This window comes from Panthera tigris, chromosome B3 (genome assembly GCF_018350195.1).
Source record: "Panthera tigris isolate Pti1 chromosome B3, P.tigris_Pti1_mat1.1, whole genome shotgun sequence".
NCBI lineage: Eukaryota > Metazoa > Chordata > Mammalia > Carnivora > Felidae > Panthera > Panthera tigris.
In genome coordinates, this window is record NC_056665.1 from 31893316 (window position 1) to 31919819 (window position 26504).

The 26504-nt window shown below is 53.0% G+C and overlaps 1 protein-coding gene across 11 annotated transcripts in view; it reads right to left on the minus strand.

The window, feature by feature from the left end:
• CCDC33 (coiled-coil domain containing 33) overlaps positions 1-26504 on the minus strand; it is a 90127-nt gene that overhangs the window by 47822 nt on the left and 15801 nt on the right. For 9 of the 11 annotated variants that reach the window (XM_042988404.1, XM_042988406.1, XM_015538668.2 and 6 more), the window contains exons 3-10: positions 22680-22813; positions 18409-18518; positions 16726-16842; positions 13441-13532; positions 12473-12593; positions 6341-6470; positions 5578-5711; positions 4555-4626 (exon numbers count right to left, since the gene is read on the minus strand). In XM_042988404.1, the coding sequence (XP_042844338.1) occupies positions 4555-4626; positions 5578-5711; positions 6341-6470; positions 12473-12593; positions 13441-13532; positions 16726-16842; positions 18409-18518; positions 22680-22813 (910 nt within the window). Of the gene's footprint in view, positions 1-4554; positions 4627-5577; positions 5712-6340; positions 6471-12472; positions 12594-13440; positions 13533-16725; positions 16843-18408; positions 18519-22679; positions 22814-26504 lie in introns of those variants that run through there. The other 2 variants (XM_042988407.1, XM_042988410.1) reach the window with 2 other exon arrangements.

The window sequence follows — 26504 nt, forward strand, 5'->3', positions numbered from 1 at the left end:
TCTCAGGGCTGTGGGCTAAGAAGGAGGCAGCCACCCATGTGAGGGGCCCCATTTTTGCCTGGTGCCCTGGTGCTCTGCCTGGGTAAGACTCTGGATTCCATACTCCAGCTCAAGAGGGCACACGGTTGCCAAACACTCAAACCTTGCAGGAGGCACATTTCCATGCAAGGAGGCAGGGACTGACACAATGAGCACCTATAGTGTGCATGCTGGACTCCAATCCGCATGGGTCAACCTAGGAGACCTGGTCAGGTGTGGGCCTCACTTCAAAGAGGTTGCCTGCAAGCTGGAGGGCACCAAAACTGCTGTGGGATCTTGAAACCAGTTCATTAAAAGAGGCAGACTGTTTAGCCTGGAGAAGCACAGATTCCTGAGGGACCAGATCACACTCTTCAAAGAGAAGAGGCCAACATCAGAGGGGGAATGGAGGAGAGCAAAGGGTTATTCATATATGTGTATGTGGAGTAGCCACGGGCTCCTGGATTCTTAGAGCCGAATGGACCTCCAAAGCCAACCCCCACCGAATGTGCAATAAAGGGAAGTCTGCTGTGTATATGCAGGTGTACATTCTTTTTTAGTTTTTGTGAACCTATGTGTAGTTATTCATGTACTATACACACAACTCCAGCTTAAAGCAGATCACTGTAAGCAGCAGGTGCCTGTAGAGAAGTTCCATCAGAGGGAAAAAGCTTAACCCATCACCAACAGAACCACTTCAAACACAATATCCCAAACCAGGAGACCACTCCATCTTGCCATTTACAGAAACTGCAGGGTTTTTGTCAGCTGGTCTGCCAGCCGGCATGCTGAATGGCTGACCATGTGCCAGTGTCCCCAGAACCAGTACAGGAGGCTGGCCAGGGCTTCACTGCAGCTCCAAGTGGTGGAGCCAGGAGCCTGGGCAAAGAGAGAGGGTAGGCTCAATGTGGGGTGATCAGTTCTATCTTTTGTGGCCACTGAGCCATGGGGCAGGGTGCTTCTGGTGGTAGTGAGCTTCCTGTCATGGCAGAGCAAGAGTAAGACCACCTGTGGTGGATGTTGTCCAGGAGAATCCTGTCCAGGGGGTGCGACTGAGAGACACCTCTGTGGTCTCTGCCTATTTGGAAATTCCACAATGTTCTTGTTCCCCAGAATGCTGAGAAGGGGTGATGTGGAAGCAGTGGGTGTGGGGAGATGGTGTTCACCAAAACCTCAATTAACCAGGATGACCGGTCTCATGAGAAAGAGGCTTGTGAGAAAGAGGATGTATCCTCAGGAGGGAGGTACCCAAATAAGGCATGCATATTCACTTCTCCTGAAGCATCGCTTTTCAGTAGCACATCTGATCATGTGCCCCTCAGATGGAATTGTTAGCCACGAGGTTGAGGGGCCTCAAGAGGCCCATTATCCCAAGCCCCCCTGCACCTGAGTGTCCACAGGACTCTAAGATCCCAGGCTTCAGGCAGTGGCTTGTGGAGCTTTGAGCTGTGTTTGATTTCAATGGGGGAAGAAGCAATGTTTCTGGTCCCACAGGCTAGAATGCAAATGTGAAGGCCAGGTTACCTCCCACCATGGATTTGCAGACACCATCTCAGGTGGAACAATAAGACGGAAGGAATTCAGAACCTGTCAAGTGTTTGCTATTACATCACCTCGCTGGGTTTCATCAGGCCCCTTACGAGGAGGTGATGTCTGTTCATGAACTGACTGGCTCATTGTCTGGTCCACACTCCCTGTCCTCTAAAAATGCAAGCTTTATGAGGACAGGGCCTTTTTCTCATTGTCCTCTGTGTAAGATCGCTAAAACCAGGACAGTATCTGCTACATAGCAGGTGTCCAATAAACATTTGCAGTTGCCCGGAGGACAATGGGGCAAGAAGAGTGAAGGTGATGGTGAGTGATGGAGTTGGGGATGGGCCCTCTGGACTCGGCTGCAATGCCATCCACCTGTTCATCCATTCTCAACATCCTCCCATTACCTCTTAGGGAGAAGGATGCCAAAAGGGCTCATGGCTCTCTAGCAGAGAGCCATGTTCAAGCCTGATGAGGGAGAATTCAAGGCAGATGGGCTCCATGGCTGCCAGCCCCTCCCTCTCCGCATTGCAATCCACAAGGGCAGCCCAAATTCTAGGCTTCTTCAAACACATGCGGAATAAACGTATGAATGGATGGTTGCAAGAACTTTATGCCGGGTCCACTACATGAGCAGTCAACCCCCAAATTTGGAGTTCAAGATTCTAGAATCAAAGTGAGTCAGTTATTGGCCAATTCACAGATAGTTTCACCAAGAAACAGTTTAGCCACAAAGAGATTTAGCTTCTTTGTATGCCAATGTGGGTGTGAAAAACGTCTGTGTGTCAAGTTGCATGTGTGTGTGAGCATGTATATATGCATTAAATGTGTGCACCCTTGCAAAGGAGTGTGTGTGTGCATGTTTGTGCATATGTGTTCTCTGCATGCGGGTATTTGAATGTGATGGTGGGAGAGAGTGTGCACGTGTGCAACTGTGTGTGTGAGCACTTGACCACAGAATCTGAATTTCCTCTCGTACTATTTTCCTGGTACACACCCAATCTCGATCCCTTTCTTTTCCTTTCTTCTCGGAAATCCATTACTGAAAGGTTTTCTACCCGCCTCCAGGGGGAGGGGGGCTGGGGGAAGGGGAAGCTAAAATCACAAGGCCCAGATCAAAACACTCAGCAGCTAAATGAATTCGGCAGCGTTTTCCCGCATGACTTGGAGGGATAATTTAGTGAGGCCGCCAGCTGGAAGGAAAGGGATTAATTCTGCACTTAGCACAGCTCCAGTGAATAATTCATTACTGAGACCTTTGTGCCTAGCCCCTGGGCAACTGGGGAAGTGTCCCGTCCACCTGCCTGTTGCCTGCCTGGGTCCCCCAGTGGCCTGACCAGGGGCACTTGATGCTCCTTTCGGTCCTCTGGACACAGGTGCCCAGTAAAGGGACAGGAGGCAGGGCGAGGTGAGGAGGGGACAGGCAGTGGCCACTGACAGACTCTAGACCCCGAGAAGAGGCCGTGGAGTGTTGAGCTCCAATCTGGGAAATCTGTGACATTTTCTTTAAGGACACTTCTTCTTTCCTGGGGTCTTTCACTGCTTCTGTGTCTTCCCCTCTCAGTACCTTCCTGGTCCTGCATGTGGTTTGGTGTTGGTGTTGGTGAGGGCTGTCTGGCTGTATCTAACAAACTCTCTTTCACCAGGAATTAGAGGAATTAGAAGACAATGCAGAACATTCCAGAAGGGGAAGTGCTAATGGGAGGTCCCAGGTACTCACCAGAGGTCTTGCAGGGACACAATTGCAGGTGGCTGCATTCCCAGACTATACCTCTTACCCCTCACCATGGAATTCCTGTGTTCTCCATGCATAAGGCACAGGGCCAAGTATTACCCCAGTGCTTCTGGCTATTTTTCCTGGTACGGGACACAGGAAGGAGTGGGCTGACCCAGACATCAGCCCCTGCCAGTATTTCCTGGGTTCATGGTCCTGAACTGCCCATATCCCGGCTTCGTGCCTGTCCCAGCACTACCGACTAAAAAGTGGAAGAACTCCAGGAGGTGCCTGGCCGGTGCACTGGGGCCAGATGACCAGGGTCCAACCTGGACTCTGAGTCCAGGGAGAGCTGACTAGAGGAAGAGATCCCATCCATCAGGCAGGGCTCAGCCAGTGGTATCTTTCCACTTGGATCAACCCAGCTGTGGCAGGCAGGATTCCAAAAACGGGCCCTCAAGATTCCACACCCTAATCCCCAGGACCCATGTCTATGATGAGCTATGACCCCTGTGATTATGTTACATGGCACAGTTGACCTTAAGATGGGGACATTATCAGAGTGGGCCTGCCCTAATCACATGAGCCCCTTTAAAAGCAGAGGGTTTTCTCTGGCTGCTGACAAAGGAGAAAGCCAGAGAGTTGAGAAGTGTAAGGGGTATTTGACATGCCTGCTGGCTTAAAGATGGAGGGGCCCATTGTGAGAAGGAATGCAGGTGGCCTTCAGCAGCCGAGAGGCCCCTTGGGAAGGAAACAGGGACTTTGGTCCTACAACGGCAGGGAACTGGATTCTGATGACCACCGAAATGAGCTCGGAAGCACATTCTTCCCCAGAGCTTCCAGAACGGAATGTGACCTCGCCAACGTCTTGATTTCAGCCATGCTGTATCAGATTGCCTACCCACAGAAATGTGAGCTCATAAATGGGTGCTGTTTTAAGGTGCTAGTTTGTTCCGCAGCAACAGCAGCCGAAATCCTACTTCACCCTGGTAGAACCTTGATCCCAATGAGCACAGCTTGGCTTGGGCTGGGTTAGAGACTGACTCCCAGATCTGGGTGGCCCTCTGCTTTCAATTCTTCCTAATCTCAGCTTTCTATCTTGTTTTCCAGAGCCTCAAATCCCCCTCAGATATTTCTACCCAAAGCAGCTGTCTCTTCCTCCCAGAAGCCCCTGGCCCCAGCCCCTGAACAAGGCCAGCAATTGTGAAGGAGGTTGGAACCCACTGTGGGGCTCCAGGCGCTGGCATACGGCTGCCAGGCCCTGACCTTCCCATGCCCTGCAGCCTTACCTCAGAGGAAAGCAGCTGGAAGGAGATATCCACTGTGGGGGCCTCACCATTTATGGTTTTCAGCTTGGTGTCCTAGGGGAGGAGAGGGGAGCAGTCAGCCCATGCTGGCCAAGACAGCTTCTGCCTCTGCTCTGCCCAGTGCTCTGGACTGTCCAAGAAGGTGCCTGCTAGGGGCTCTGCCCGGGGCCTGAGAGGGAGGTGGGAGCTGGTCCCTGCCTCTGCTCACCCTCACTGCCTCAAACCTCCCTTCCCAACTCCACTGTAGACCCGACTGGCACTTCCAGACCTGTTTCCTGGCAGAGTAGGGAAACTCCCATTTATTGAGGTCTATTATGTCAGAATGGCCAGAAGTATTTTAGGGGAAAAGGTGGCATAGAAATAAACAATGATGTAATCGTGTATTAATTCTTAATGAGAATTTATTCTGTTCTAAATACTCTACTTTCTAAATACTTTTGCTTCAAAAAAATCTCACAGCCACCCTAGGAGAAAAATTCTATTACTATGAACCCATTTTACAGATAAGGAAACTGAGGCACCGGAACTTTAATTTTCCCATGGTGATGTAATCTGTTAAGGGGTGGAATTGGAATTTGGATCCAGACAGTCAGGCTCTAGAGCCTGGACCCTTGGCTCTTTGGTCATACAGAGAGATCCTATATGGGCATGTTGTTCCCATTTTAGAGATGGGCACTTTGAGGTTCAGAAAGGCTAAGAAACTTGCCCCAGGTTGCACAGTGAGAACTAGGGCCAGTCAGTATTTAAACCCAGGTCTGGCTGGTTAAAGGATTGAGCTCTTGCCACCATCCCATGGGGGCTCCCTGTACTTCTGCTCGCGTTGCTGGGGCAGGAACTCAGGGGAGCTCCTTACACATGACAGTGGTTGGCTTCCCTCGTAGGGGCCCTGGTGGAAGCTGCTGGAGAAGCCAGATTCACTTGTGCTAGTGTGGCAAGGTGGAGCAGGGTGCAGAGGGGCGGGAGCAGGCCACCCATCACGAGCTCCATTCAGGGTTGGGGACTCACAGTGATGGGGAGCCTCTCCACGTGCAGCCCATTCAGACCTTTCCCTGTCAGCATCTTGCGGTACAAACGGTTCTTTAGCGGCAACACGGAGATGCCCAGGGGCTTGCTGAGGGTCCACGGCTCACTGCCTTTCACTGTAGAGGGAGGACCAGCTGGGACTCCCACCAGAGCCCCCACCCCAGGCTCCTGGGATCCCAGCATCTGAGGCCCCACCAGGCGCCCGATCTGTTGGTACCCGACATCTAGTTCTCCCATCCCTCACTGCCAGCCTCTTTCCTGTCTCCTGGCCTTGCCCTGCACAAGGATCCTCCTCCTCTGCTCTTTAGGGCTTCCTGAGTTCCAGGCCAAACTCCAAACGTATTCTGGGTTTCGGGGTGTGTACATGGATCTCCCTTGTCTCTGCCCTTGGGGGCTTTACTCTCTGAAGGTGGAACTCAGGCTTGGATCATCTGGTCTCTGAATTGTTTCTCCTGTAGTCTGTGAGCCCTGGGGGATCCCTCCCTCCTCGCTGACAGGTACATGGGGAGGGGACAGGGGTTCAATAAAAATGCATGGATCTAATACAGGAATAGGACCCATGTATCCTGGCCCATGCCATGGAACAAGGACAAGGAAGGCTGCCAGGTGCTCCTCTACCTGTCTGCATGCACTAGGAACTGGGTCCCCTTAACCCATCCCTGCAGGGGGCAGAGGCAGGTGGTCTGAGCACCCCTTCATCATATGTCCTGATGCACGGCTGCCCTGGCCTGGCAAGCGCACTCACTGGAAGTCGAGGGGTAGAACTCCAGCACCAGGGCTGTGTCTTCCGAGAAGTTGGTGGCTCCGTCTCGGCTTTGGAAGAGGAAGGACTGATTCCATGAGGGCAGCTCCGGGGGTCCCCCAGGCTTGGACAGCTGAAAGGAGGCAGTGGGAGTGGGTGGTGAGCCCACAGCTTCTCCCAAATGAAGGATGTCCAGATATATCCATCTATGTGTGTCTATATATGTCACAAACGTTTGTCCCAATTACCAAAGCAGCATACGTGTAAGGCATGAATTTTGGAAAATACAGAAGAATAAAAAGATTAAAAAGAAAAACGCTAAATTCCTACACACTAAAGACAACTATCCTAAGCCTGTGCATTTCTTTCTAGTTTTTTTTTCTGAAGCCTATTTTGTATATAATTGTCATCCTAACATCTTATGTTTTTCATTCACCATGAAAACCTGAGCATATCCAGAGTCACAGGTAACCCTGTTATCCACGATTTTCCTAGCTGCAGGACATTTTCTCGTGTCCAAGTGCCCTGGCTTCTCCCTTCCCATGTTTTCCTAGACTATCACTGCATTGAATATTCTTTGACATGTATCTCTGTATCTCAAATTATCTCCTGAGTACCCAAAATAGAGACCCTGAGTTAAAGGATGTGCCGTTTAAGGCCTTTGACTGATCGCTGGTAAACTATTTTCCTGAAAAGTCGCACTAGTATTCACACCCAAGGCTGTGGTGGTATCAGAGATGCCAAATTAGACATGGCCTCTACCCTTGTCACCAGCCCCTCTCCGCCCCACACAGGTTCCCCAGGCCTTTGCAGACGCTACGGCAGGTCTGCACACCTGAGCCTTGGTGTGTCTGCAGGGCATGCCAACGGGCATCTGGGGGACTTGATAGCATACTAAGTCCGCAGCTGGAGCACACACGAGTACTATTTAAACAATGAGACAAGACAGCATTGACTATGGCCGCAGAATAAGGGGCTAGATGAGACATTCCTGAAGGTGGTCAGCAGAGTTGTCTTGCAGGACGAAGGACCAGAGGAAGGCTCTGAAGTAAAATATCGCAGGGTGAAGGGAAGGAGGAGGGGCTTCCAGCTGGGAAAACAGCCCAAGAAAAAGGTCCGTGTGGCAGCAAGCGTGGCAAGGGTGGAGGACACCTGGAATGAGGAGGGACTCCAGGTAGAGGAGTCCTGGCATCTGCAAAGGCTGGAAAATGGGGAGTGGGGAATGGAACACAGGGGCATCAGCCTGGAACACCCAGCAGGCAGCCCTGCATGGTCCCAACACAGGGAGGGGCTGGGGTCATTGGTGCGGACCCCCAGCAGGTTGCCTTGCCTCTGTCCCCAGCCAGGGGCTGTCAGCAACAGTGGCGGCCGCTCCCACCTCCTGCTCCCCTGCGGGAATCAGTCAGTGCTCAGAAAGGTCAGCACAAATGCACCGCTGGCTCCGGGAGTTATTGATGCAGGATCTCGAAATATCAGTGTGGGTCCACTCCCCCCGTGGTGGCAGGGCCCTGATGCCTGTCACACTAATGTGCCTGCTCTGGTTCTTTGAGGCCCAGCCTGAGGCTCAGCTGTGTCTGCCTTGGCCCCTGCCCCTGGAGACATGAGCTGCAGTCACTTTGGGGCTAGGGGTCCTGAACACAGGGGCAGTGACTGGGGCGATGGGAGTGTTCCTGAGAACAGGCTCTGGATGGAGCTTGGGGACAGCCACTTGGCCATGGGGCCAGGCTAGAGAAGCTGCTTTCAGGCTCTGTGGGGCTTGGGAGTGGTCTTTCAGGATTGATCCCCAAACCATGCCCATCCCAGAGCCACCTTGTTCTCTTGACTGCCAGAGGGCCTTCCCCATAGCCTGGATCATCTGCCAGGCCCTGGGACACTCAAGAAGGACCTGTGACTCAGTCCCCTGCTGCCTCCATCCCTTGCTTCCCACCCGGGGCGGGGGGGGAAGAGGGGTATTTAATGGATGCTAGCTGTCCTCTCTGGGGCCTACTAATGTGTCTAAATGGAGCCTACTAAGCAAGAAATAGTGTCTGACTGCTCAGTAAGGACAGTTCTTTCCCTGAATGGTTTCCCAGGATGAGTCCTCCAGGAAAGATCCCTTCAGACCCACAACTGGGGAGACAGGGTCCAGCCTCTCCCGTGTATGAACAGAGTGAGGGGGAGGGGCAAGGAATCAAGGATTAATCACATTCACAGTCTGATGCCAAGGCCCTGGTGAAGGTGTCAGTGGCATGCGTGTGTGTGTGCGTGCACATGCACGTATGGAGTGGGCAGGGCATGGGGTGGGGAAGCCATTGACCACAGATGCTAATGGGAAAGGCCATGGCAGGCTGTGGAATTAAGGGATGTGATTAACCCTCGGCTGTAATCTTCAGCAAAGCCATTAACCCCTTGCCACTGAGGCAGACCTGCCTTCCCTAGGGACAGAGCCTTCATTACATGGGCCCATGGGCCCTCCTTCCATTCCCCCTGGGCCCACCACATCCACACCCACACCTGCTACTGTCTGCTCTGTCCATTCCAGAAAGAGTAGCTCACAGTGGCTGATGCTGGAGGGCCTCAAGGGAGCCAGGACGCCTTAGCTCTGGGCCCAGGTCTGCCTCAACCTTGCCGCAAGACCTCCGGGAAGTCCCTTCCCCTCACTGGAACCGAGCTGTCACTGCCCACTGGGAACTGTCTTATGCTCGATGCCTTGGAAGACTGTTGTGAAGGCTGAAGGAGATAATGGATACTTTGATATAGAGGTGAAAGTTCAGTTGAACTCAGCAAATGCTGACTGGGGGCTCCTGCATGCTCTATACCTCAGGGGTGCTCAGGGCCTACAGGCGACCTAGAGTCAGACCCTGTCCACTCTGGAGCTCATAGTCTTCCTAGGTGATAGGACACACACACACACACACACACACACACACACACACACTGCTATGATCTATGCAGAGGCCTAAGTAAGTTGTGAGTTCTGGAAGCTGGGATGTCAGAGGAGAAAGTGATGACTTCTGAACGGGGTAAAGGAGGATCTGAGGGAGGAAGGCCATTCTAGGCTGAGTGCAGCAGAGTTGGGAGGCCAGAGAGGACAGCACGAACATGGAGAAGAGCTGGGCATCCAGAGTGACTACAGAAAGGCTGTGCGGGTTGGAACAGTGAAACAGGAGGCTGTAGGGGACGAGGCCTTGTGTACCTGGTGGCCAGCGAGGGCTTTGTCCTGTCAGTGAAGGAGTCAGGGATCCAGGAGAAGAGCCTCGATCTGGGGGAGGCATTGCCCTGGCTGCTTCTCACACGCTGAATGAGATGGGCCCAAGTGGAGGCTGCTGCCGTGGGTCACGCCAAGAGAAGACGCGGCCAGCACTAGGGCAAGGTCTGCGGGTTGGAAAGGGGCCCCATGAGAGCTTGGGTACCGACTGGCCATGGGAGCTGAGACAGGAGGAGATGACAGGAGCAGCCTGCTGGCCAATGGCCCTCCCCCAAAGGTGCGGGGTGCAGGGGAGGAGAAATTCCAAAGTCCCACCCTATTTCGTGTCCCTCCGGTAGAGTCAGGTCAGCCCTATGGGCCCACCTATCTCTTCACTCACCAGTTTTGCCGTCATCACCAGACTCTGAGAGAGGTGAAGCAGACTCTAAGAGCCGCCTACCCCTCAACCATTCCCCTTCCTCCCTCCTAGCCAACAGAAACTGCTTTGGTCCAGGCGGCCACCCTGCACCTCACCTGTGCACTTCGGCTACAGCAAGGCGATGATGCCACACCCCTCCTCAGTGATTGGCTGTGAGAGAAGTGCATGTGACCCAATTCTGGCCAATGAGACGAGAAAGGAGGTCTGCGGAGGGGCTGCGGGTGGGAGGTTTCCAACGCTACTTAAAAGCCACAGGTGAGAAGGAGAGGAGGCTCCTTCTTTCTCCGGTCTTGGTCATGTCTGGGGTACCCCGAATATTTTGCCTCCATGAGCTGTCAGCCACCTGAAGATGGCAATCCAGGGATGGTGGAAAGCTCCTGAGTCCTGAGGACATTGCTAAGATGGTGCATCAACCAATTCTGGCAGCATCCTACATGGGGACCCCTTGACAATTGTAACAATAAATATCCTTAGAGCTTAAGTCCATGAGGTTTCTGTTACTTGTAGCCAAATGTAACAGGGCAATGGCCAGGCTGGCCTCAGGAGGCACTGGACACTAGGAGGGGCAGCTCTGAAAGGGATGGGGTCCACTGAGCTTCCTTCCACCCTGGGCTTGGGCGCCCTGCACAGGTTACTCCTTTAATCTCTCCAAACAGCCCAGTAAAGGTAGGAATCTGGAATTGGAGAAACTGAGCTCATGGAGCTGGTAAGTCACAGAGTGGGGTGGGGGTGGGGGTCGAACTCAGGTGTGCCAGGCTCTCAAATCTCTGCCCACGGTGCTTTGGCTTGGTGGGCAGCTGGTGGGAAGTCACAGCAACTGAAGATGTCAGAGAGGCAGGTCCTAGAAATTACCTGGTCCAACCACCACCTCTCAACTCAGAAAGGGGCTGCGGCAGGGGTGTGTGTAAGCTGCTGACTGGTGCCCCTTTGAGGTAGGGCTCTGCCCACCCCCACCTTGTACCACAGAGGCCTGTCCCTGTCCTCTCACCGCTGGTACGTGGGCACCTCTGTGAGTTCTCAACCTGACCCAACTACCATGTTGCCTAGTGAACAAGTGTCCTGCCATTACTGGAACCCTGGCCTTGAGTCCCACACATGCATGGGGCACAGGAGGCAAGTCTTTGGAGCTAGGGGCACCTCCCCCCCCCACAAAGATTCATTAGCAAAGGCAGCCAGAGAGGGTCCAGGGATGGGAGGGGGCTCCCTCATTAAAGCAGCCAGTGCTTCCTGCCCCTTGGGACCGCCTGCTGATTGGTTCATAATTTTCTGGGCAAATGCAGGGCCATGTGTGAGATGACTCTGGGGAAATCAGGCCGAGGATTGGTTTGGGTTTGAAGCCTCTGTCCCCAGGGTCCCCCTTCATCCCACCCCTCCCTGACACCATCACTCTTGCCTGTGTCTGAGCCTTCAAATGTCCTTGCCTTTAAATGAAGGCTGGGGCTCCAAAGGGGTGCCTCATTCTGTATTTGCCCTGCCAGACATGAACTGTGGTGGGCAGACAACAGGAAGGACTTCCAGGTCTACGGCCATACCACCCTGAACGCGCCCGATCTCGTCTGATCTCGGAAGCTAAGCAGGGTCGGGCCTGGTTAGTACTTGGATGGGAGGAAGGACTTCCCAGGCACCCCGGTCTTCTTCAAGGCCCAGGAATATGGGGATCACCATGTGAGGCAAGCTCCCGCTGAAGTAGAGACTATGGGAAGAGACTGAACTGGCCATTGCCTGGAGCCCAGCCACAGTCTGCACATCCCTCCCCAACATATTCAAATACACTACCCTCCTCTCCAGACATGATGTGCTTCATGCCTTGTGTGTCCCATCCCTATTCTTGTACTCTTATTCTCTATTGCCCTGCACCAACCCTCCCCTATTGAAAACTCAAGAGCCTTGTGTCTGGATACCCACTCTAATCACCCAGGCTTCATATCCCTATGGCCTCCAATTAAAAAAAAAAATTTTTATTGTGGTAAAATATACACAAATAAACCATCCCATTTGGACCATTTTTAGGTGTACAGTCCAGTGGCATTAAGTAAATTCACAGTGTTGCATAACCATCACTACTATCTATTTCCAGAACTTTCTCATCATCCCAAATAGAAACTCTGTACCTATTGAACAATAATACTCTATTGTTCCCCCTGGCAACCACCATTCTACTTTCTGTTTCTATGAATTTGCCTACTCTAGGAACCTCATATAAGTGGCATCAGATAATATTTGTCCGTTTGTGTCTTCTCTGATTTTTATAGCTCTGACAGTCCCTCCTGGTTTGTTATTAGATTACATATTACCTTGTGTTGATGTTTGACCTTTTCCTATGTGTGATGCCTATCTTCTGCAGACCAAGAGTGCCCCGAGGGCAGCTCCTCCCCAGCACAGACAGGCATGGCTCTGGGTACATGGCTGGGTTCAATAAACTCCTTAATAGTCAAGGGAATCGCTGACTGAAGGAATGAATGAATGGACACGTGGGTGAGACACTAGAGGTCTGAGCCAGTGACAGGGTGTGTGGGGGAAGGAGCCATACCTGAGGACACCCGTTCTGGCTGACCCGAGGAACATCCAAGTGCAGAAGAGACGGGTTTGGGAAGGGGAGTGGGGTGATGGGCAGCCCCACGAAGGCTGGGTCCTGCTTCATTTGATTGACCCTGGGGAGGCAAGGAGACAGGGGTCAGCCCATGAGTGCTACAGATGCCCAGTACTCTTGACTATCTGCCCAAGCCTGGAAGCCATGGGGTCCCGCTTGGACGGACCCTGGATTGATGTGAGAGAGGAGAGGGTGCAGTGGCTTGGACACCAGGACAGGGGATGGATGGTCCTCCTGATTGCTGGCCCAAGCCTTGGGAAAGCTCATCTTGGTCAGGAGATAGGCTGCAACTCCCAGGTTCCTTTCCCCATGGCTCACTGTGGCCTTGGCCACATCTCAATGCCTCAGCTGGCCCATCTTTAAAATGCCTCACCTTTGGAAGTCCTTGCCAGAGTGACCCACCCCCATGGTTTAGGCTTAAGGTGGGGAGCACGGAGGCTGTAAGGGCAGGATTCAGGGTGTGTGCATGTGCTGAGCTCTTTAGGAGGGCTGGGAATGAGTGAATCAGTCATCTTCATTTCTCCAACAAGCAAGGGGTGTTCACAGGTCATCAGAACTCAACAGATGGTGTGGCTGAGTCTTGTTGGGCCACCAGAGGCAGTGACAGAGGCAGACAGCTCTGCCTCCCCATCCCATACCCACCGCATCAGGTTGGGAGGGGATGAGGACCTCCTCTCCTCCTCCACATGTTGGCCTGCCCTGCAGCCTGCTCTCCAGAGAGTTCTGAGCCACCCCTCTCCAGGGGCTGAGAGCACCTTCCTGGGACCTCAGACCCAGTGGGAAGGTTTAAAGGGCCTTGGGGAGGGTAGGTTTCTAAGCCTCCTGGAATCATGTGGCAATGACAGCCTTTCCCCTCCTCTGTCCTCTGCCCTCCCCACCCTCCTTAAGTGAGTGTGGGCCCCACTCACTTAAAATCACTGTAGTTGGGAACCACCCTGGCAATGACCACCATGGGGTCAGGGTTGTTGACCAGGGGCTCGTTGATTCCCCGGAGAAAGACCTGGGGAAGAGAGGAGGCAAGTGAGCCTTGGGTGGCCTTGGGCCCTCTCAGAAACAAGGCCAACCCATTTACCATCTTTCTCCCCAGTAATGAGATCATCTTTGCCTCCATCTGCCTCATTTGGTTCTCTGCTCAAGGCTACTCTCCTTCAGACGCTGGGCTAGGCATTGGGAAGGCAGGGGGAGAAGACACAGATTCTGTCCCCCCCATACCTCTATTGCCAACCCAAGCAATTCCTGATCTGGCCACTGGCCCTCACCCCTTACCCACCAAATGGGTTCCCACTAGCCCCTCAGTCCTCACCCCAACTCCCCCCAGCTGTGATTCCTGTGGCTTCTTCTACTTCTCTGACCCCCATCAGTGGCCTCTGCTTCTATTCTGGCCCCCAATCCATCCCCTTTCTCAGGCAATTTGCCACATGATGGCAAAAACCACTTTTGTAAAGATAAATGGGATCATGTTATTTCTCCTGCTTGAGACCCAGAGATGACCCTCTTCCCACTGCCCTTAGAATGAATTCTATAATTCTAACCATCATGGTCAAGGCCTGCATGTGTGGCCTGTCTGCCCTCAGCCCACATTTCCACCAATCCCTCAGTCCTTGGCTCTAGCCTCTTTTGTCTCACACCTCCAGCATACTCACTTGTTTCTGCCTCGGAGTCTTTGCATACACTGATCCCTCTGCCTAGATTCCCCACCCCCACCCCCAGTGACTCAGTGGCTGGCTCCTTCTCTTCCTTTAGAGCTTAAATGTCACCACCTTCTGGAGGCCTTCTGTGACCTTACTAAAGTAGCCCACCCCATTCTCTTAGCCCCTGGATCGTCTCTTCTCTAGCACTCATCATAACCTGTGTTTGTTCTAATTCTTTCTTGCTCACATTGTGTCCATTTGACTAGAACCTAGTCTCCACAGAGGCAGGGATCATGTCTACCTCATTCACTGCTGTATAGCCAGCTGTTAGCAAATGCATGTGATACAGAGTAGGAGCCCAGTATGTGTTTGGGGAATAAATGAGCACCATTTAGGAAGGAGAAAAGTAGAGGATGGGGAGGGAGAGGCTGATTGTGTTTCTGAGCATGAGAGAAACAGAATCACTGATACCTGGGAGGGCAGGGCAGGAGCCAGGAAGTGACCTCAGCAGGGTGGGAGGGCTGGGCTTGAGCTGGTCTTGGAGGGTGGATGGGGGCCCTAATTACATGGGAAGAAGAGCAGGAAAAAGAAGGGGCTGTGAACACAGCTGAGGGCCCACTCACAACAGCTGGGTCACTATGTCACCATGGCGAGTCCCTGCTCCATGCCGGACCTTAGTATCCCAGCTCATACCCTGAGGGGTTGGACCGGACTGTCCCTGGTCCTCCCAGTTCTGACCTTCAATGGGAGGAGAGTGCCTGGGAGTAAGGGCTTGTTCTGGATACTCTTTCCTCCTCCCTGGGCATTCTCTCCTAGGACCCTGTGCCAGGACCCATCTTAGCAGGTGGCTAGCAACTCCACACAGCTGTGAGCTGATACGGCCTTAAGATAGTGCTCAGGGCCAATCAATGCTCACTGGGGCCCCTGGAGACTGAATCCCTTCCCCACATTCAAAGGACTGAATCTGATGCGGGCATTTCAAGCTTCAGGTGGGGGTGGGAGTCTGGGCTGAGCGAGTCCACTGCAGAGGTGTCAGGCCCTGGTGCACACAGGGACTCTAACAGGTGGAGAGGCCGAGAGCAGGCCTCTGAGAGGTAGGGGGTGCTGGCTAATTTACACCTGTTCAGTGCTATATGCTCAGGTGTGAATGAGAGAGCTGCCCAGGTGCACCTGCTCATGACAGCCGGTGAGTAAAAGAAGCAATTTCTCTTCCCACTGTGCTCTCCAGTCTGCTATCAGGACTGGAAGGGGGGCATCTATCTGTGCTGGGGCCGCGGAGTAGGTGGGGTGCTTGAGACTCTCCCAGGTAAGTCTGGAGGCTGGGGTGGGAGTAGGGCAGATCCTCAGTGGGGACCCCCCACTCCCACAGGCAAGGGTTCTGCCAGGTCTTTAAAGGTACAGTCTTCTCCCTGTGGGGTGGGGCCTGAGAACAGCAAGGCCAAGCTGTTACCACTCTTCCTTATTCTGTGTGTGTGTGTGTGTGTGTGTGTGTGTGTGTGGACTGCTGGCAGATCTCAGGAAAGAACATGATGGAAAAGGGAGGGAGATTAGAACAGGGGGAGATTATAACAGACCTACAGGTCTGATATACACTGGCATGCAAGGTGGCTGTGGGGAAGCAGAGATGTGGGTCAATAGCTCTGGACTTCCATACCAGACTCTCCAAGTCTCGGTGTCCCCAGCTGTGAAATGGGACTAAAGAACACTTTTGTCCTGCCAGACTTATAGTGTCATGGGGTGGGTCAGATCAGCCACGTTGGGGCAGGGGAAGCCCAGAGCTTGGGCCTTCTCAGGTCCCCCTCTCATACTCAGGCCAACACTACTTAAGTCTGTCATCTCTGGGAAGTTTGAAGGCTTTAGGGGAAAGGGAGGGGGGATAGGTCCCTGGACATCTTTCTAGAGCATTGCCCATCTTTCTGAAGCTGCTGAAAAGCTGAGAAATAGAAGGTTGGGGAATCATGTGTGCCAGCTAGGTCTAAGCTGAGCCAAGCCTGGAGGAGGCTCTGTAAGTAGTTATTGAATGAATGAATGAATGAATGCCTAATTGGAAGGCCAGCCAAACCTCTTCAGAAATAGGACTCAAAGAAGAGGGGGAGGCCCTAAAATTTTGGGGGTTGTAGGTCAGGGGTCCCTACTCCAAGTGGGACAGAAAAGGAGAGAAACAGGAAGGGAATGTGGGCCAAGGTGGGGGGCCTTTTCCTCCCCACCCCCCATGAGATTCAAACAGACATAAGGCTTTGGGAGCCTCCCTTTCTCCATCCTCCCTGCTTGGTATGTGTGGAGCAGAGCAGGACTGTATGCCTGGGAAGTGCTGGAAAAGGTTAGGCGTCATTTTCATCTCCATCCCTAACCCATCATCCCCGTCATCCCAGGGTGGGTTCTTCACAAAGTACTTTGGCTATTCTTGGAAGGCCTTGTTGCATTCTTCCTTCTTAATTTCTTCCCCAGACACCCCTCCCCGCCCCACAAAGTCAGGCTAACCAGAGGTGGCCAAGGGGAGGGCCTGGGGTCTGCTCCAAGCTTGCCCCTTCACCCCCCCACCCCCTGCTCCAGTCCTGGCACCTCCAAAGCTGTGTGGTTGCTGCCGATGTCACGGTGGAAGAAACTGCCTTTCCGAATGATGGTCACATACAGTTGGGTCTTGGCAGTGGCTTCCTCAGCTTTCCCAGACTGGGTGGGCTGGGGACAGGGCAAGGGAAGAAGACACACAAGAAGGAGAGTGACTAAGGGGCAGACCCTGGCCATAAATCCAGCCCTCTGCACACAATCACTTGGCATTGCTCCACCGGGGCTCCGAGCTGATAATTAAAGCTCATGGTCCCTGCGAGCCCTTCCAAGATCAATATAATAAATCTTCCCTTTTCTATTTGAATATTTCATCGCCCTCACAAGGACCACTGCCTGCCTGCTCTCTCTGTAAAGATGTGATAACAAGGCCTGGGTTGTAAGTGGACAGAGAGCCAGGAGGCCTGGGTGATGATCACAGAATCACAGCTAAAGCACTGTCTTCCAGGTGAGTCATGAATCTCTCTGGGCCTTCCTGGCCCTGCCTGCCCCAGGTATCTCATCCAGGCTTAGGGAAGGGGCATAAGGAAGGTAAAGACCCTAGGCCATGGTTGAGGTGGTGCTTGGAAAGAGGATCAACGCAGGACCTGGTGGGAAGCAGGGAGGGAGGAAAGGAGGGGAACTGACCTGAACTGAGCACCCACAATGTGCCAGGTACCTCACTAGAGGCTGTATGCTCATTGTTGCATTCAATTGTCCAAATGGCCATGCTCAGTGTCTCTATTTTGCCAATGAGAAGTAGAGGCCTAGGGGGTTAAGCGGCTGCTATGGATATATTGTTAGCAAGAGGCAGACCTGGGATAGAAACCCACACAATCTTGCATCACATTGTTCTTTCCGCCAAACCATAATAGGGTCTGGAGTGCACACTGAGGGGAAAGTATGCTTCTGTTCATCTCTGGCTCAGTGCCTAGCATGCAATCAAAGAGTGAGTTCTTCCTTCCACCAATCGGCATGGGGGAGAGGGAGCGGGCAGGGGAGCTAGTCTGGGAAGTTCAGACCATGGACTGAGGTCCCTGAGGCTCCCCTCTCCAGGCTCATGTCAAGTTCCCTACAAGAGGGGTGCACTCCAGGGAGCACTTTCTTTCCCACACACCCCAATTCTCCTGGGCCTTCTTCCTGCTAAAGCAGTGTGTGGAGGCCGCACAGAAAGAACAGACTTGGGAGACAGCGTGACCTGGGCTCACCCTCCACTCTGCTACTCACTTGCTCTCTCACCCGGGTTGAGAGGATTCCTCTCTCTGGGTCCCAGTCCTATGTGTGCAAAACAGAATTCACCTTGATGATTAAAGATGGTGTCTAGCCCAGGACCGGAAACACAGTAGGTACTATGAAAATACTGTATTTCTTTGATTTTTAGATATATTCCCACTTTTAACATACATGAAATCAGAATATATCTTTAATTGGTGTATTCATTTCATGTAGTAGATGTTCCATGCTATTGGGCTGTTTTACAGAGATGAGTTTGGAGAATTCCAAATTTCTCATGGAAATCGTTCATGTCTACCTGTCAGGAGCTGTGCTTCCTGAGTCTCATACGACCCAAGACTTATCTTACTGTACGGTGAGCATGGGAGGCTCTGAGAGAATAGCTGGGCACGTGAGGGTGGTTACCATCTGTTCTTCCTCTACCTGTTCCAGGCCCACATCGGCCCAGCACCCAGGGCCCTGACTTACCTTCACCAGCTCAAAGTGGTAGGGGTGGAAGAGACTCAGGTATTTGATGGGAATTTGGTAGGACAATAGCTCCTCTTTATTTTTATTGTCCATCACCTTGAGGACCATATCTGAAGAGAGAAAAAGTGAGCTCAAGGTCAAAACAGGGCTTAGTGGACCAGTGTCACCCCTGGTGAGGTGAGCCAGTGGGAGGTGAGACATTGCTGAGAGCAGGGAGCAGGGGCCATGCTGAGGAACCAACACATGTGTGGGACACACACATGTACACAACTTTAAAAGCACTGTTTGAGCTCCTGTGCAGGGCAAGTGTCCATGCTAGGTGCCGTTGGGATCCAAAGATGCAATTCTGTCCAGTGGTCCAGAAACTCCCAGCCCAGAGATGGACACACACAGTATGGAGCTCCCATCACAACAGACACACATGAGCTGGCACAGAGATATGCACGCAAGCAGGAATAGTACCTCTTCCTAGGAATAAGGCCGCTTCCCTTAGTCAAAGACATTCTCACCAGCAGCTCAGGCAGGAAGGGGAGGGCTTATCTCCCATATGTTGTGAATGGGGAAACTGAGTCTCAGTAAGGAAAAGTGATTTGCTCAAGAAATCTTCCAATATCAATAAAATATCTTCAAGGAAATGAAAATTAGTCTAACACTAAGAATAATGCACCACTTAGAAAACTCCCTCCAAAGAGACTACATTTTGTCAAAAAATGCATGAACTTCAGGATGAACTCTAAGAACATCAATGACTTAGAAATAATCATGGAAATGCTCCTTAGTGAGCACCTGCTGTGTGCAAGACATGGGGATGGGTGCTCCTGAGTCATTATTCCAACAAATCGCCACCACAACCCCTCAAGTAGGAATCACCATCTGTTTTTAAACTGTGGACGGTGGAGCTAAGAGAGGTTTATATTACTTGATCGCCATCACATAGCTAGTAAATGGCTGATGGGAGAGGCTAGGCTTGTAACCCTGGAGGCATCTTTTCATTCTGGAAGTCTATGGTGTGAGAGAGAAGAGGAAATGAGGAGGGAGGAAAAAAAGAGGAGGGAGGAGAGGGAGGAGAATAAGAGAGATGGAGGAGGGAAGGATCTAAAAGATCTAGAGAAGAATGGAAAAGGGAGGATGGGAAGGACGAGAGTACCTGATGGAGACTGGGGTAGCCCCTTGCTCTTTGCCTCTTTCTTGAGACAAGGACACATCAGCACCATGGACAGCTGCTGGAGGGGCGGGTTCAGCAGTCTGGGAGCCCTGTGTGGCTGGGTCACTTGGAGCTGGGTGGGTCATTTGGATGAGCATATGGAGGGTCACCTGGGTGCGTCAGTCGGTTAAGTGTCCAGCTTTGGCTCAGGTCATGACCTCACAGTTTGTGAGTTCAAGCCCCGCGTCAGGCTCTGTGTTGACAGCTCAGATCCTGGAGCTTGCTTCGAATTCTGTGTCTCCCTCTCTCTCTGCACCTCCCCTGCTTGCTCTCTCTCTCTCTCTCTCTCTCTCTCTCTCTCAAAAATAAACAAACATTAAAAGAATTTTAAAAAGGACTGTTGGAGGAGCATATGGAGGAGGAGGAGGAGGAAGAGGAGGAGGAGGAGGCAGAGGAGGAGAAGAGTTTTGCTAATTACTCTTCCTTTCTTCTTTTTTCTCACTGCTACCCTGGAAACAGAGAGGGAAAGACATTTGCCAGAGTCCCTCAAGAGCTGGCCAAGTGGGATCTGTGCTCGAAAGAAAGAAGGGGAAATGCGGAAATGGGCATCCAAAAGACCTGAAGTTGCCTTGAAGGAAGTAGAATAAGACAAGAGGTTTAGAGTGAGAAGACCTGGCTTCTAATACAAACACGCCAACTTGCTCTGTGACCTTTGTCAGTCACTTAACCTCTCTGAGCTTCATTTTCCTGCTCTGCAAAATGTTAATATTTTAGAAAGGAAAATCATTGTCTCTCTCCTAATATTGTTGCGGGGAGGGAAATATGTTTTTCAAGCTATGAAAGTCTAAGCAAATGCTCCTTGTAGCTGTCACTATTTTCCTCTTCATTAACCATCTGTAGTGCTCTGTATACTCACCGAGCCCTGGGCAGAACTGAAAAAAATTCAGCTAGGGGATTCCAGTGCTCCCAGCCAAAACTTCATCAGTAGCTATGACGGCTGCAGCCCCTCATGGCCACTACGCATGGGCCCTGAGTCCCCAAATCTGGTTGGAATTTGCTGAAGCTGAAGAAGGGGTGAGTGCCCTGCATTTCCTCCTCCTACCCCAGTCTTTGGAGCCCTGTGTGGGCAACCAGCAGATGAGCTGTGATTGGGGGGAATGGACAGCCATCCCTCCCTGTTCCTGTCTCCATGCTACAAACACGCTTCATCAGCTTCTTCTCTGGGCATTGTGCCTCTCCAGCCTCCCACCGTTCCCTTTGTGTGGCCAACAAGCCATTTCTGCCACCTGCCTGCTTTGGCCCTGACATGGGTCTGCAACTCCCCTTTGCTTTCATTAACACCTCCTTGAGCTCCCTCCCCCTTCCCTCCACCTCTTGGCTTGGCCCCCACCTCCCCACCCCCACCACAGACATCACCACAGCAACCAGTTCCAACCAGGTTCCAATGAGCATCCAGCTACTTCAATCTGCAAAGAGGCACCTGCCAATATTCCCTGCCTGCCCATGAGGCCTCGCTACCCTCTTGTTCCTGCAGTGAGTCCTGTCCCCTCTCTGCTGCACAGATGGGCCCCAAGGCCACTGACTCATCATGTCCTTTCCTATAGTTACATGACATGTGCAGAGCTCAAGTTGGGGTCCCAGACCACGTCTACTCACCACAAACCCTAACTTCCTGTCAGCCACATAGATACATGCACACACACACACACACACACACACACACACACTGCCAGACATACACCGCCTCCCGGATAAATCTAGGCACATACATAACATAGTGTTGCAGTCAGACACACACATGCATACACACATACATGACACACAGACATGCATGCCTCTGGGTACAGACACAAGCATGTACTCACACACACCACATTCACGCATACATACAAGCCAGCAGGCAGGCATTCACAGAGACATGCACACTCAGGCGCACACAGGCACATGCGTGAAATCCTAGGTCAATTTTTTGTCCTCTTCCACATTTTCTCAATTCACCCCAACAGCCCCACCTATCCCTTTAGAGGCAGAAAAATATCATTTGGTGTGACCCAGAATTGGCTCTGTCCCCCTTTATTGATGGGCCGCCTCACCCTCTGTCTCTCATCTTCCTGCATGTTTAGCAGCTGGCTTTCTGCTCTTTATGAGGCAGACGGGAGTTCTAAGTCCCTGGTGAGATTTCAAGGAGGGGAAGTAAAGCCGGTCCTCTGAGGGAAGGGCCACCTGCAAGATAGGAACTTGAGGCTCTTCTGACTCGATAAGAGCACAGACGCTGTGCACACCTGTGGGTCTGTGCTGACTATGCCTGATGCCAGTGCCCATAGCTGTCCTGGCATCTGCCAGTCAATACTCCTGGGTGCCCAGCCCCAGGTCTCACCCAAGAGTGGAAACCTCAAAGTGCACACACATACTCATGTACACCTGTACCTGGAGATTTCGGTGTAAGCCCTGCCTTGAAAAACTTAAATCACCTCCAGTGTTAGAATTTGCTGAAAGACAGGAGCTGGAAAGGCTTCCGGGGGTGGAGGCGGAGGAACTAGTAGGCGGTTTCTATGACAGTGGCCCGTGGCCCTCAGGAAGCACAGGGACACCGCTGTCTCACAATGGGCAGTGCCCAGGAGACAAAGCAGGATAAGGAACCATTCTAGGGAAAAAGCTAAAACACTGGAGCCTCAGCAAGAGTGTGTGTGGCTGATCCTAGGTCCTCCACTTACTGATTACCTGAGCTTGGGCCAGTTCCCTGAAACTCAGTGTTCCCATCTAAGCAATGGGAACAGCACTGCTCCTCCCAGGAGGAGCTCCCAGTGAGCGATGTGTGGGGATGTGCCAGGAAGCTGTAATGTGCCGTTTCAGTGGGAGATGGTAGTAATAACAACCATGAAAATAATAACAGCAGCCGTAAAAAGATAAGCTTTCATTGTCTGGGAAATTCATTTATGTGGAACAACTCATTTTTCGAGCAGACTGAGGAGATGAGGCGTGACAGTATTATGATTTTTTTTCTTTAAAGTGCTTTTAACTGAGCCCAAAGAGGTGTTCAGGTGGCTTCCAGCTGACTCAAGAGGGAGCCTGCCTCTGCCTCACACCCCTCCCGTGCATGCCAAGCCACGTTTCGCCCCCACCTCACCTTCTTGTCCCGCATCCTCAGTTTGGAGCTCCACTTTGACCGTGTCCCCCCAGATGGGGGCTATGGTGGGCTCTGTGGTCACAGATGTGGCTGCCTTGGCGTTCTGGTCCTTCACATCCTCAGATGTGGTTTCTCTGGGGAGGGGAGGAGCAGGCTGAGTCAGAGGAAGGGTGTCCTGCCTGCTGCTCACCCCTTCTAGACACATTGTCCATAAATCTGAGCAAAGGGTGGACAGAGAATGGAGAGCTCCCTCCCAGGCAGACACACTCTTGTCATCCCAGGCCCAGGGGACGCCAGGTCTCTCTCCTTGGCTGCCCTGACCGCCTGGGGGACCACCCTGTCTCTCCGGCCACTGCTGAGGCCTTCACGTGGACTCAGGCACCCGAGGCCAAGGGTGAGAATGGGAATGGGGGTAGACTCCTTGCCTGTCTGACTTTCTGCCCTCTGCCTTGGCAGGGTTCCCCAGCAGGCGCCTGTGTGCATAGACTCCCCATCCTGACTCTCTTCTCTAGGTTCTGTTCAGTGGAAGGAAGTCTCTGGGCAGGGCGGCTGTGTGGTGCCCGCCCGGCTGGCTTCTCCTTTGACCTTCATTTCCCTAAGCTGCTGGCCCAACTCCCAAGGCTCGGCCCAGCTTCCTGGGCTCTGAACCTTTTCAACGGAGCACATGTACACTACTGCCTTTTGCAGCACCCACTTCGTGCAGGGCCCTGGGCTGGACACTTAGAGCTGGGCACGGGGCAAGGCAGGGGGGCGGTGAGGGGTTGTGCAGGGCCAGCCTGTCCAAGGAGAGGTGGGATCTTGGGCCCTCTGCTTCCCAGTGCATCCCACAGGTATCTGACACTTATGTCCCTGAGCTCCCGAGCCATCAAACAGTTCAGCAAGAGAGTTAATACTTCTTCTGTTGAGGAGGTTATTATGTTCGGGCTGTAAATAGCGCTGCTACATTAACTGCAGCAATCATGGGTGAGGAACCATCCCAGAGAGCCTGGAGCAGGGGGAGCCATGCCTTGTATTCAGGAGGGGGAGGTGCTGTGCACCAATGGTTCCCCAGGCGGAAGCACAGATGGTGTCCTCACCAGCCTTGGCCCTATCCTGGAGGCCCCCAAAGGGAGTGTGGCGCAGGCGAGCTGGCCCAGAAACTCAGAGCCAAAGTGCCCCATATGGTAGCTAAATCAGCCTGTGGCCTTCCCAGCCCACCCTGTTCTTCCCCTCCAGGAAGCCTTCAGAGCCCCCTGGTCCTCATTGCTCCCTCTGGCCTCTGGACTTGAGTGACACAGCAGCCTGGATCTTTGCTCCCCAATTGTCTACAGGACTCCTGTGGACAGCCATTCTTGTAAGAGTCCTGTCTCCAAGCTCCAGGGCCCAGCTGGAGATTCCTCTCTGCTTTAGCTGAGAGACAGTGTGGCCTGGTGATGACAACAGGGTCCCTGGAGTTCCTAATCGCAGCTCTGCCCCTTATTAGCTGTGTGACTTTGTCAAGGTACATGCTCTTGTGATACGTTACTTCCTTCACCTGTGAAATGGGGTTGATAATGCAGGGCGGTTGTGGGCATGAGATGAATTCATGTGTGTAAAGTAGTTGGCATGTTGTTAAGTATCATGATGGTGCTAATCATCATAATCGTTTTAATTGCCCTTTAAATCATCATAATTGTTTTAATTGGCCTGGTGTCCCCCCATCTTGACCCCAACTCTGGGTCTACCTCTGAGGATCTCGGGCTGCCGTGGCCAAGGTATGGAGTCCTGGGGAGAGGACAGGCTTCAGAGCCACACACAACTGGGTCTGAGGCCGCAGTTACCTCTTGACCAGGCCACCTGTCCTCTCTGAGCCTCAGTTTCCTCCTCTGTAGGTGGGACCTCCCTCCCAGGGTGGTTATAAGGACTGGGAAGAAAGCATGTTAAGCTCTTGGCACACAGAAGGCCCCAGTTCATGTTATTCCCTCATGTATGACACAAGCTGGGTGTTTCTCAAAAGTCGCTGACCCAAGGCAGCCTGGCAGGGGCAGGGGAGCACCGAGAGAGGGCTGGGATGATGAGGGGCATGCCTCCCAGACTCAGCCCTGGTCCAGACACTTCGTCTCCGCACACCTGCGAAGAAGGCCCCTCTGGCCCGGGGCTGTGAAGGAGGCTGCCAGGCTGGAGAGGAGAAGGCATCAAGGCTGGCAGGGGTTGGAGCTCCCTGCCTCCTGACTTGCTAACCTCCGCTAACTCAGGGGTGCCGTCTGAGCCCCTCCTCCTGCCCCTCTGTGCCTTACACTCTATATAAGGATGAGGTCAGTCCTCTACACCCCAAACATCTAACCTGCTCCTGCACGGACACCCAGTATTTTGTGTCCCTGGGGGCTACCCAGTGCTCAGAGCAGACAGACTGACGGTGAGCAAGGGACCTGAACCACAAGCAGTGCAGTGACAGAATGCAGGTCGGAACCCATGACCTGTACTTGCCAGCCTGTCTCCCTCTTGCCAGCAGGAGGGATTCCAGGTGGAAAGAGATGGGGAAGGACAATGGACAAGGCCAAGGGAGCTGCTCAGGCATAGAAGGGGTTAAGCAAGCATCCCTTTCCTCCCTTCTCTCACCAGGAGAGGTCTGTCAGAGCTAGGTGAGTGGAGATGAAATAACTCAGGAGGGGTGAGGCCCCAGGGGAAGGAGGGAGGCTTTTAGCAGGTGGAGGGAGGCTGTCAGGGTAATGGCTTTTCCTGGCACAGCTGACTCCTTCAGGCCTTGATGCTATTCTAGAAACTAGAGATCTAGAGGGGCAAAGGGGGCCAGTTCACTCCTTGCTCCTAGTTCCCATTCTGCACCTCTCAGCTGGGCACATGGAAGGCTAGGTTGTAGGACCCCTGGCCCCTGATGGGTCTCCCAGGGAAGCTTCCGAGCCCAGGGGACCTCTCCAGGACCTGCCTCCATATAGCTTACTATAAGAGCTTACTATAAGAGCAGGATCCTCCCTCCGATCCTTAGAGCCCTGGCCTGGCTCTCGCAGGCAAGCCCTGGGGGAGCTGCTGGGTGCTCCAGGCTGGGAGCCTGCTGTCAGGGGCTTAGACTTAATCCAGCCATGGGAGGGGCAGTCATACCAGGATGGAACTGGGGTTGGGTTCAGGGGTACAGTTTAGCAATCCTGGGTCCCAAACTGCCAAGAAACAGAAACCCCTCCCTACCAGGCCCACCCCCCAGCGCACTGGAGGGGTATGTGTGTGTTTGACAAAGCTGCCAGGAGGCCCTGGGGCTCCCACCCAAGCAGGGGTGGGGGCCAGGCCCAAGCACATCTGTGAGTGGGAGGGAAGAAGCCAGATTTTTTGCTTTCCTTCTACACTGTCACTAAGGGAGACTGTTGTCTGGCCCCAGAGGCTGTCGGTGAGGTGGGCAGTGGGAAAGTACAGGGCACTGATGGGGTGGTGAGTACAGGCTCTTGAGCCATTCCCCCACCCTCCACACATCCTCTGAAATGCCCTCTAAAGCATGTATACCTCTAGGGGTGGGGGTGTGTGCCATTGTCCCTGCCTCCAGGAAGGCTCCCCTGACCAGCCCCTCCACCAGCCCGTGCACGTGTATGTGTGCACGGATACACAGGCTTCCCCAGGGAGGTCTGTGTGCCACACATCTGTGTGCCATCTCCATACCCTCCTCCACGTACCAGCCCTCAAGCTGCCTCTCAGTTCTCTAAGCCCACCCCCTGCACTTGCCCTGCCTGTCTGCTTGGTCTCCCACACTCCTCAAGGTGTCAGAGCATGAACAAATGTCAAAGTCTGGCCTTGACAGGGTCCAGGGCTTTGGAAGCTCAGGATGCAGACCACCTGCCTGTCCTGAGTGTCGATCCCAGGGCA